General features: G+C 38.7%; 1 protein-coding gene across 4 annotated transcripts in view; it reads left to right on the top strand.

Annotated features, from left to right (window-relative positions):
* The window catches only part of OTUD7A (OTU deubiquitinase 7A), a 129,942-nt gene that overhangs the window by 71,687 nt on the left and 46,234 nt on the right, over nucleotides 1-12,021 (top strand). For all 4 annotated transcript variants that reach the window (XM_034783108.1, XM_034783106.1, XM_034783107.1 and 1 more), the window contains 2 exons: nucleotides 248-375; nucleotides 5,358-5,470. In XM_034783108.1, the coding sequence (XP_034638999.1) occupies nucleotides 248-375; nucleotides 5,358-5,470 (241 nt within the window). The remainder of the gene's footprint in view (nucleotides 1-247; nucleotides 376-5,357; nucleotides 5,471-12,021) is intronic.

The raw sequence follows: 12,021 nt of genomic DNA on the forward strand, positions 1-12,021 counted from the left end.
AAGCCATAGTCAATTCTTAACCAGACTTTAAACTTTGCTAGAATTCAGCATTATTCTTCATTAGCCTATTTATGCTGACAGTTTTCATTAGGAAAGCTTGAAAGTAATGAATAGGAATCATTAGCTAGTAAGATTTATAATGTGCACTGCTTTTTTTTTTTTTTTTAGCAATGTTATTTATGTTTCATGCAACTGATTGTTTCTATTTCATAACATCTCTGTTACTCGGTGCATTTTTGCGCTCTAGGGATGTGGGGATTTCATGACAGGGATCTTGTGTTACGGAAAGCACTCTACACCATGATGAGAAGTGGAGCTGAAAGGGAAGCATTGAAGAGAAGATGGAGATGGCAACAGACACAACAGAATAAAGAGGTCTGTGTGGCCTAGAGAGTTTAAACCATTGTGTAACTGATATCATTTAGGGCAACGTTTTTATTCCTACCTCTGAGGTTCTATGAAAAAGCTTTTGGTCTTACTGAATTCCTTGTGCATCTATTTTGCACATGTAGACAAATATTTCTGCATGAAAATCAGGCATGCAAAAGCAGATGAATGTTTACACCCACAAAGTTACATATGCATAGCTTTACACCTACAAAATCTACGGCTGGTTTGGGGCCACCTAAATATTTGGGGCTCCAAATTTAAATATATTATTTATAGAGATGTTAAATGATTAAAAATAATCACAATTATAAGATTTAAAAAAAAAGTTTGTTTTTTTACATAACTGCACTCAAAAACAAAACAATGTAAAACTTTAGAGCCTACAAATTGAAGAATGAAGGGACATACGAATGTTTAGCGCATCTGGCACATAAATACTTTGCAACACCAGCTACAACAGTGCCATGCAAACGCCTGTTCTCACTTTCAGGTAACGTAAATAAGAAGCAGGCAGCATTATCTCCCGTAAATGTAAACAAACTTGTTTGTCTTATTATTAGCTGAACAAAAAATAGGACTGAGTGGACATATAAGAGATAAATTGAAAAATACTAGTTCTTTTGTTTCTTTTTTACGTTGCAAATATTTGTAATCAAAAATAATAATATAAAGTGAGCACTATACATTTTGTATTCTGTGTTGTAATTGATATCAATATATTTGAAAATTTCAACATCCAAAAATATTTATAATAAATTTAAATTGGTATTATATTATTGTTTAACAGTGCAATTAAAACTGCGATTAATTGTGATGATTTTTGTAATCTAGTTAATTTGTTTTGCGTTAATCGCATTCATTAACTGATTAATTGACAGCCCTAATTATCTACTGAAAATTACATTACAAAAAAATGAAGACTGTAGATTAAGTCACAAAGGAAAAGAAAATGTCAGTTAAGGACCAAACCTCTATGCTGAGAAAATTGACCCAGATTTTGAAATATGTATTTTTAACTGTAATCCTCAAGTAGCCTAAAACACTGCTCTACAGCCAAAATGCTTCTGAAATAAATGTAGTCACACTTTACTAATTCTGGGTCACTGAGAACGAAAATGATGCTTAAAATTGTTGATTGGCTCTAGTTTTCAAGATATGCTATTGGGTCAGTATATACGACCCTTGACTTGGGAATGGCGGAGGATAAGTGAGTTATAAAGGGAAGGGATCTCAATTTAAACCAGAAATGACTAAAATACATCTTTGACTGGATCTATGAATAAATCTATGACTGGGTTTGGACAGTACTTGCTTTTTAGGCAAAACAATGAATGATGCAATCTGAAGCTGGTATTGCGTCATACATGATCTGAATTGCATCATGTTATTCCTAGAAGTCCTGGATGATGCAATCATAACGAAGCTTACATCACTCTGCTGAACAAATTGCCCTATATCAGCTCTAGAAATCATACAGTGCCGTGCTCTCTTATTTGTCAGTGTTTGATTTTGCAAAGGGACACATTTCTGTTTAGCCAAAGTGAGCAGAGATGCCTCGTACTTGTGTGAACAGTGCAGATAACTTCTGCTATGTTTGTGGTGAAGTGACTTTTGCATCACAAAAGCGCAGTATAACCACTCTGGTTAAGAAAGCCTATCACCTTTATTTTGGCTGCAAAATTGGAGATCAGAACAAGAGGTGGGCCCCACACATATGCTGCAACACTTGTGCAACAAATCTTCACCAGTGGTTGAACTGGAAAAGGAAATCTCTGCCTTTTGCAGTGCCAATGATTTGGAGAGAGCCAACAGATCATACCAGCAATTGTTACTTCTGCATGGTGCCTCCAGTTGGAAAAGGTGTGTCAAAGAAGAAAAAGTGGACTCTGCATTATCCAAACATTCCATCAGCTATACGCCCAGTACCCCATAGAGAAGGACTGCCGGTTCCTGATGCACTAGAATCATTCTCACTTGAGTCAGACAAGGAAGAGGAAGAGGATGAAACTTCTGGTCCTGAACCATGAATGTCACAGGACCCACATTTTCTCCCATCCTCCTCCTCTGAACCACACCTCATAACACAAGGTGAACTGAATGACATTGTCAGGGATTTGGAATTACCCAAGAGTAAGGCAGAGCTGTTGAGCTCCAGACTACAGCAGTGGAATCTCCTGGCAGGTGCTGTTCGGGTTTCCATGTTCCGTGACCATCAAAAGGATCTTGTCCCATTCTTCTTCATGGAAGGTGATCTTGTAGCCTACAACAACATCAATGGTGTGATGGCAGCCCTCATAGACATAAAATGTAAAAACTTAAATATCTTAGAAACAGTAGCCAATCAGGTTTCAGAATAGCAGCCATGTTAGTCTGTATCCGCAAAAAGAACAGGAGTACTTGTGGCACCTTAGAGACTAACAAATTTATTACAGCATAAGCTTTCGTGGGCTACAGCCATCCGAAGAAGTGGGCTGTAGCCCACGAAAGCTTTTGCTCTAATAAATTTGTGAGTCTCTAAGGTGCCACAAGTACTCCTGTTCTTTTTTTAGTAGCCAATCAGTTGTTTTAATTGTCATATTTGAATTCAGCACATCAAAATACATAATAAATAGCACATTTTATCTCTGAAGCAGACGACTTCTCAAAAATTGTAGACCAGTGAAATTAGACACCTCACTTTTTTCCCCAAAAAATTTCATATCCAAATATGTGCTGGAAAAAGCTGTGTTTGAGGGCAAAGCCTTCCCCCATTGATATGGAGGACAGGCCTGCTGCAGATCCTCTAGCAATGGGGCCAGATATCTGGAGACCTCACATGGGCTCCACTATTGCAGAGGGTAGGAGTGATCAGCAGTGGAGTTTGCCAAGGAAGGAGTAGGGCCTTTGTTTTCTGCAACTATGCAGAGCCACCAGCTGTTTTGCATTCATACCTATACAGCAGAAGCACAGAAACCATAGGGGCTACTGCAGTCTCTGATGCAGTGGTTGCTGTTGAGCAGCTCCGCTTTTATTCCCTTCCAAAGTTCCCATGGAGCCATTTCACACCCAGTGCTCAAACCTTTCCAGCAGCACCCAACTTAGTCTCCCAGGCTGTGTGCAGGAGCAGGGTTTGCCCTTTTGTGCATGCCTCTGCTCACCTGATCACAGTGAGGGGGTTCATCAATTCCTCCAGCAAAGTCATTACAAATGTGAAATCATGTGGCCATTTGCTTTGCAGGCAGCCAATTGTTGAACACAAAGGTAATTGGTTTTAGGACTTAGTTCTTGCCTTTATCTACACACACCCAAAATTTTTAAATAGAAAAGCCCTTTCATTTAAACAAAAAGTCATTCTGCCTGTGGTAAGGGGATACAGAATTCTTCTTTTATACCAGCTCATTGGGGAGCTGCTGGCATTGCTTCGCTATCTGGAAAGCAGAGGGAAGCAGAACTGGATCTCACCAGCACCAGTTCTAGTTAGGCTGTTGAAAGAAAATACTCAAATTTCTAGAGTTTTCTTGATTAACAGCACCTTTGGATAGCTTAGCTGCTGTTGTATTCAAAGCTGTGATGTGCTGTTCTGAGGTTCATTCTTCTTTTCTCTCAGTGTGAGAATTTATGCTTCCATCAATGGCAAGACATAGTGCAGATGAATTAAATCAATAATTTTCCAAGTACTCCAGCATACACAGCTAACTGAACATGACCAAATAGCTTTGGCTGGTAGTTGTGCTATTCATATATGTATTTTCCCTGCTTGCTGTTGGCAGCAGCACTAATGAGAGCAGCAGAACTGAATTACAGCACTAATAAGCCCTTCCTGACCCTGTCAGTGCGAGACAGTTGAGCTGTCATTGGCTAGGCATTCTCTAGTCTACCTGAAAACACAATGGACTGAGGTGCCTACCTGCCCTTTGTGCCTGTGGAAATCTCTCCCTCCAATCTCCAGGGGAGTGGGAGAGAAGGTGTCACAAGTACTGCTGTCCCCGGCATATCAAGGAAGGTCTGCAATGTAGAGCAAGGGGAAAAAAATTCAATAATTTAGTCACCATGTCGGTCGACCCAAAACTATTTGCAAATTTGTGTCAAGTTCATGAAATAGTTTTGACCAAACTGAAAAAAAATATTAGTAATGCTGAAACAAAACATTTCATTTTGACCTGACAAAAAATTTCTGGCATTTTGATAAAAGCAAAGGAGGACTAAATTCACAAAATGTTGGTGGAGGAAAGAAATTGGTTTTGGTACTCTCCTGGGATGTGGGAGACCCAGGAGTCAACTCCCCCTCCCCCACCTCCTTTGTTTGATATGGAGAAAGAATTTGAACTTAAGTATCCTATATTACAGGTTAGTGCCCCCTTCACTATGAGAGATTTTGGTATGTGGCTTTCGCAGTCTCTCCTGTTAAAGCTGTTCTATGTTGTATCAATTATTAAGTAGTCATTGGCATGAGGACTTGAACTTGGATTTCCTATACGCTAGCTGAATTCCTTATCCACCAAGCTATAGAGTTACTCTCACCTGCTCAGTCTTTCATTGGCCCAGTGAGCATTCATTGTCATCATGAATTACTATGAATTTCCACTATGAGTGACAGTGAATAGTCATTGCGTCAGTAATAAGATCAAAGATCCTCAATGGCACTGGAACCTGAGAACCAAAATGGAAGGAATTTCACATGTATGTGAGATGACTGGATGCCCAGCTACCCAGTTAAACAATTGCATAGGGCACTTTTGCAGAAGCAAATTGAGAGCCTCCAGTTGAAAATTTTATCCAAAATGTAGTAGCCGTCTTTGATCTGTTTTGATAAATTGGTGCTGTTTGATTTGAAAAAGTGATACTGTAATAACCCAGGGCAATTGCATGTCTTATTCAAATAGCACTATAAATGAAACACAACATATGTTAGTGGGACATGATGTCTACTATCTGATACTGTGATATTTTTAACATCATATTCTGAAATATACTCTTCTCTCCCCTAGTCGGGTTTAGTTTATACAGAAGAAGAGTGGGAACGGGAATGGAATGAACTGCTTAAGCTGGCTTCAAGTGAACCTCGCACTCATTTTGGCAAAAATGGAGGCACTGGTGGTGGGTAAGTTGCATTGTAACAGATTCTTATATCCTTTGCTTCTGTAGGATGGTTATACTAGCACATGCCTTAGAGTAGTACAAATAAATGAATGAGGAATTTCGTGGGACATCATTCATCTAACTGTTGCATTTTTCATGTTGTATGCTAGAATATTTACTCTGTAATCATGCCCATCATTTTATTGCAGCCTCCGAGCTGGTCAGATAATTCCAAGGTACCTGTCTCTGCAGCCATGCAGAAGAACCAGGGCTCCATGAGCCCCAGTTTCTTGCTCTCTGGAGGTAGTGTGGTGGCAGTAGAATCCATAGCCAGGGAGATGGAGGGTGTGTGCCTTTCATCATTCAACAATGACTTCCCTGGGTTATTAAACACCAGCCAGAAAGATAGCCATTACTGGGACCTTGGGCTTGATGCATGGAAAGTAGCGGTGGGTAGAAAATAAAAGATCTTCAAGATTCCATCAGAGAATCCCTCAATGTTGTTTCAGAAGGTGGTAAAGTGGTGCTCATTTGTCATCTTTTCACAACTCCTTATGTCAGATTCCTAATGATAAATTTGTTTTACAGCAATGGCTTGTCTAATAAGTGAGATTATATGACGGGTTTGCCTGTGATAGCAGGGAACTGGACTCAACCCAGGAGGTGTCTTCCAGTCCTATGTCTTATGTTCCTATGTTTGTCCATAATTCTGTGTTGTCCAAAACAGGGGAAGGCCTTTGACTTGCACAGAACTTGAACTAAGTGAGATTTGGATGTGAGCGGTGCCAGCTGGTTCAACAGGTCATTAAAGGGTCTTGGTCCTATAGTGCCCTGCTGAGATGGCTGATCTGGGGGAAGTTAGCCAGCACTTATGTAGGTTACTTTCACCACAAGCAAGAGTAATCTCATCAAAACAGTGCATAGGTGGCTGTTAATAGGGGGGATACATTCTAATATGAAAATACCATATCCCTGCCACTAGGATCAGAGCCAGAAGTCAGAGTTACAGAGGACCTGCAGAGTGAACTTCTTGGGGTTTTGGGAAGTGGGCTAGAGAGCCTCGTTTGGCTACCTATTTGCTGATGGAAGGAGACTGAATTTAATCCTATAGTAGTAAATATGAAAGACATTTGAAATGAACTGGAGATGCCAATAAAGGATAAACCAGTGTCCAGTACTGGCACATTTCTTCTTGCAGATCTCTCTTGCTTTGTAGCTCAAAGGCAGCAAACCTTCTAAGAGCATTGTTGGTAGTGTACAATGGTCATTAACTGTCAACAGTGTCTACTTTTAGAACATTGCTCTTCTTCTAATACAGTCTATTTGGAAAGGAAATACCCAAATCAGACTGAACTTTCACCTGTCCAAATAACATACAAATATTTTACATGTTCAGATAAGAAATGAACAATAGATTTTTTTTGGACATTAAATTTGTGTGTATTCTATACAATGCATGTCAGGCTAAATCCTTCCCTCATTTATACATGTGCAAACTCCCAGTGCAGTGAACTGGGTTGCAGAGAATTTAACTCAATACAGCCATGTGCTATCACAAATGAAGCAAAGTATTATTACAGAGCATGACACACATTTAAAAATCTAATTATGTTCTGAAGGCAGTTGGGTGGCACAGGATATAAGCCAGGGGCAGAATTTGGCCCTACAGAGAAAAAGTCAGTTGTGATATTACCACAAAACATATTCCAAAGTACCCAGATTTTGGGGGGGGGGGTTTGGAAGAACAAAAGGATTTTTTTTTTGTTTATATAAGAAAATACACTACAATAGATAGTTGTAGTCTCATAAGGCCTTTTGAAATCTACACACTACTTGAACTTTGATTCCATGTTGTTGTGCATTGTGTTACCAAAAGCCCTCAATGAAAATAACGAACCTTTATATTGCAGAGCTTGGTATAGTTTATTTTTTTCTGTCTTTATAAACTGTTATGATTCGTCTATAATATAAATAATATTATCAAGCCAGAAAATTATTTAAATATAGTTTTCTCAAATTGATTCGCTCTTTGTTCTGCTGAAGTTAACAGTGGGATTGTTGCTAGAGAGGTCACATCAGAGCATACACATCAATTTCTAAGGCCTTATATGATCTTTCTTACCTGATTTCCAAGTCTGTTCCTCTGGATTCATTCTGCAAGAATGTGGTAGATTGCAGTTACTTTGATTAAACTCTGGAGGTTGTAGAATGAAACTGTGTAATGTCAGATGGGTAGTTATTGGGAAATATTTTCATTACAAGACAATGAAAGTGGGTACAGCCCTCACACTTCAGCTCCCTGGGTGGCCATCTCTGTCAATATAATTATGTACATTTTAATTAAATTAGCATATTGGAGCATACTATGGTACTTGATGAGATTTAGGGTAAGACCAAGTTCTGTGTAACTTACTACCAGCATGTATTTAATTTGAAGTATAAAGAGGTCTCCGTAAAAATGGAAAGAATAAATTATATTTTTAGACATTACTTAAGGAAATAAAGCCATATTGTTTGTATAATAATTAAATATCCTTACTGCACAAATGTAATTGGATTCCTTGTAGCTTTAGGACTTAACATGAAATAGCACTGAACACTTAATCAAAGTGCACTTGTTCATGAAGTGCAGTATATTTTTGTTTGCAATAGACCGGCCCTGAGAATACAAGAACTTTAATTTTCATACCTGAATAGAGGGGTGTTATAACTAAAGTCATTTATTCTCTATTCATTCAGTGCATTCTTTTCTCTAGTTGCTGTTTCTCCTGGAGAAAATTGCATGTTGTAAGTAATTAGACAAAGTGGAGGCGTAAACCACAGTAAGGATAAAATATCTTTAGAAAAAGTGTTCCTACTCTCCACTGTGCTGAAGCAGAATATGACATTTTCTCAGCATTTTTAACCTTTAGATGTCAGGACTAAGGATTGCCCTGACACAACATTTTTATTTTTATTTTTTGCAAAATGTTTACTGACCATAGTGTGTATATATATTTGTCCTTATATATAGAAGATAACAAAGAATAATTTTGCTCTTTTGTCTTCTGTGTTTCCTCTAAATCTGCCACAGTCTTTTAAAATGTAGTTCAGTACACATTTCTACTACATGCAGGTACTCAACACCAGTTCCCACAACCTCATTTTGTCCATTTCATGCTGTATGTATCTCATGGAGCACACAGCTCCAATGTATTCGGTTAGAGAGGTGCTGAAATGGTGGTGGTTGTATTTAACAGAGACACACATCCCTTTTAAAAATTCTCTTTTGAGTAAACTTCACCTCCCTCAAATTTTTTTAAAGGAAGTCTAATACCATTTGTTAAATCAAATATAATTTAGTTCAGATTGTTGTTAAATAGTGACATGTACTAGGCTTTTCTCTTGTTGGGGATGGGAAAGTAGCAATGGGAAATGGTCAACAAATCAGATGTGAATTACAATCCTAATATACACATTAAAAGAATAGTGAAGACTAACCAAAACTAGCTGAAGAAATTAACCAGTAAAAGTGTATAATTTTAGTACTCACTCTAACCATTCCATTGCAAGGAATATTGACTGAATAAATGATTCTTTTCAATGCACCATACCAAAAATTACTTCTTAAACTAATGCATCATCTAAAAGGGAAAAGAACTCTTCAAAGAATAATATTTTTGTCTGACAGTGTAGTGTACCTATCAGTTATTTACTGTCCTCAAATAATGTGCAAATCAGCCTTTGAATTATAGATGAGGTAATCTCCTTTGGTGCCAGAACTAACTAAAGCATCAAAAGTCACGTACCCATCAAAAGAAAACCTCAGTAACAAATGTGTTTTGATTTGTCACCACATCCACCTGTGAGTTAGTTTTATTTAGTTATTTGTTGTGAGTCAAATGCATTATAAGAAATCTGCAATTGTCTGTGAACCTCCAGAGGTTCTTTGAGAATCTTCTTTTTGTCAGAGCAGATGCTGAGGAATTGAAGTCACCGAGCAGGAAGATGATAAAGAGAATCGAAGAAAAGCTATGACTTGAGTTCTTGCCTCCTACACAATGAATCCTGCAGCCAGTTTAAATAGGATAATTAACCATGAAACAGTCATTGTTTCAGAAGTGATTTGTACACGTTGTCCTAAGTGGTCCCAAAAGGAATCTCAGATCATCAAAATCATTTAACCAAAAGCAATAGGACTGAATGGAAGATCCAAAAGGGAACTGCTTCAGTTTGAGAAAAGGTTCTTACATTCTTTATTTTATTTTTAAAAAGGCCCTCACTCCCTTTCTCTCTCCCCAGCCCCCACCTCCACCTAGGTGCCCCTTCATAGATAGTTTTCAGTTAAAGGGCTTTTGTGACTGATTGGATTGTTATTATGACAGTTCCTTCATGGACAGATACTGGGGCCAGCCAAACGCTTGTGATGTGATTACATCTTCATACCTTGCTTCTTGCAAAGGGATTAGAAGATACCCTGGGAGAAGTGTAATGATTTCTTTTAACATCTTCGTCTTTCCATGACTCAAGTAGATTTACACTTAAAGCAGATTCTGTAGATGAATAGTATTTTGGCTTTAAGACTAACAGGAATGTTAGCTTCTAATTCAAGACGTTGTGTGCTTGATATTGTTAATGTTTTGTTGTCACTATTCTATAAAACCAAATGGTTTTAAGGGGTTTTGTTTGTTTGTTTTTAATCACAATAAGATACTCAGAATCTTCCCATGTGTCATCTTCAACACAAACATGAAGAGGGAAAGTAGGGAAAAATCAGACACCTAGTTAGGAAATAATCCTTAATGCACAGATGACTCAACTCAGGGGGCTTCAAACTTTAAGTCCTAGGAGTATTTCATCAATGTATAGGATGAGCTGCTTGCTACAGCTCGACACATTTCATTTGAAATGGAATTAACCTGAAAAGGGTCACTAAAATAGAATTATAGGATTGGAAGGGACCTTGAGAGGTTATCCCTGCACTCATGGCAGGACTAAGTATTATCTAGACCATTCCTGACAGGTTTTGTCTAACCTGCTCTTAAAAATCTCCAATGATGGAGATTCCACAACCTCCCTAGGCAATTTTCCAGTGCTTAATCACCCCGACAGTTAGGAAGTTTTTCCTAATGCCCAACCTAAACCTCCCTTGCCGTAATTTAAGCCCATTGCTTCTTGTCCTATCCTCCAGAGGTTAAGAAAACAATTTTTCTCCCCCCCTCCTTGTAACAACCTTTTATGTACTTGAAAACTATCATGTCCCCCCTCAGTCTTCTCTTTTCCAGACTAAACAAACCCAATTTTTTCAATCTTCCCTCATAGGTCATGTTTTCTAGACCTTTCATCATTTATGTCGCTCTTCTCTGGACTCTCTCCAGTTTGGCCATATTCTTCCTGAAATGTGGCATCCAGAACTGGACATAATACTCCAGCTGAGACCTAATCAGCGCAGAGTAGAGTGGAAGAATTACTTCTCGTGTCTTGCTTACAACACTTCTGCTAATACATCCCAAAATGATGTTCGCTTTTTTTGCAACAGTGTTACACTGTTGACTCATATTTAGCTTGTGATCCACTATGACCCCCAAATCCCTTTCTGCATTACTCCTTCCAAGGCAGTCATTTCCCATTTTGTATGTGTGCAACTGATTGTTCCTTCCTAAGTGGAGTACTTTGCATTTATCCTTATTGAATTTCATCCTATTTACTTAGATCATTTCTCCAGTTTGCCCAGAACATTTTGAATTTTAATCCTATCCTCCAAAGCACTTGCAACGCCTCCCAGCTTGGTATCATCCGCAAACTGTTTAAGTGTACTCTCTAAATCATTATCTAAATCATTGATGAAGATATTGAACAGAAACGGACCCAGAACTGATCCCTGCAGGACCCCACTCATTATGTCCTTCCAGCATGACTCTGAACCACTGATAACTACTCTCTGAGAACAATTTTCCAACCAGTTTTGCCCCCACCTTATAGTAACTCCATCTAGATTGTATTTCCCTAATTTGTTTATGGTCATGCAAGGTCATGCAAGACAGTATCAAAAGCTTTACTAAAGTCAAGATATAGGTTTACATTGACCTAGCTCTGACTGTACAGACTTTGACAAGACTTCTATGTGGCAAAACTACTTAGAAAAATTTTTAATAAAATATTGGTTCACAAACTTTTACATTGAATGTCCACATCTTCATGGAGAGATTTCCTTGTGGCCCACCTTCCCTGCACACCAATAGTCTCATACCACTGTTATGACAACTATGGTAACCAGGAGCACCGCCAGCTTTTCTGCTGCCCATTTGGCAGAAGGTCCCGCCGCCGAAATTCCGCCGCGGTCACCGCCCCCCAAATTGTAGTGCCCTAGGCGACCGCCTAGGTCGCCTAATGGGTTGCGCCAGCCCTGATGGTAACTGCACACAGTGAACAATTAATATTAAGGGAATATTTAATATATTTGTAACTGTCTGATAATAAGGGAAACAATGAGGTGAGCCATCACCATATGATCAGCCAGCCATCCACAGATCATCAGCAAGTGCTGCATAGACCACAAGTGACCTACAAATGCATTTTGAGGACCTCTGCAAT

The sequence above is a fragment of the Trachemys scripta genome, chromosome 10 (assembly GCF_013100865.1).
Source record: "Trachemys scripta elegans isolate TJP31775 chromosome 10, CAS_Tse_1.0, whole genome shotgun sequence".
Classification (NCBI taxonomy): domain Eukaryota; kingdom Metazoa; phylum Chordata; order Testudines; family Emydidae; genus Trachemys; species Trachemys scripta.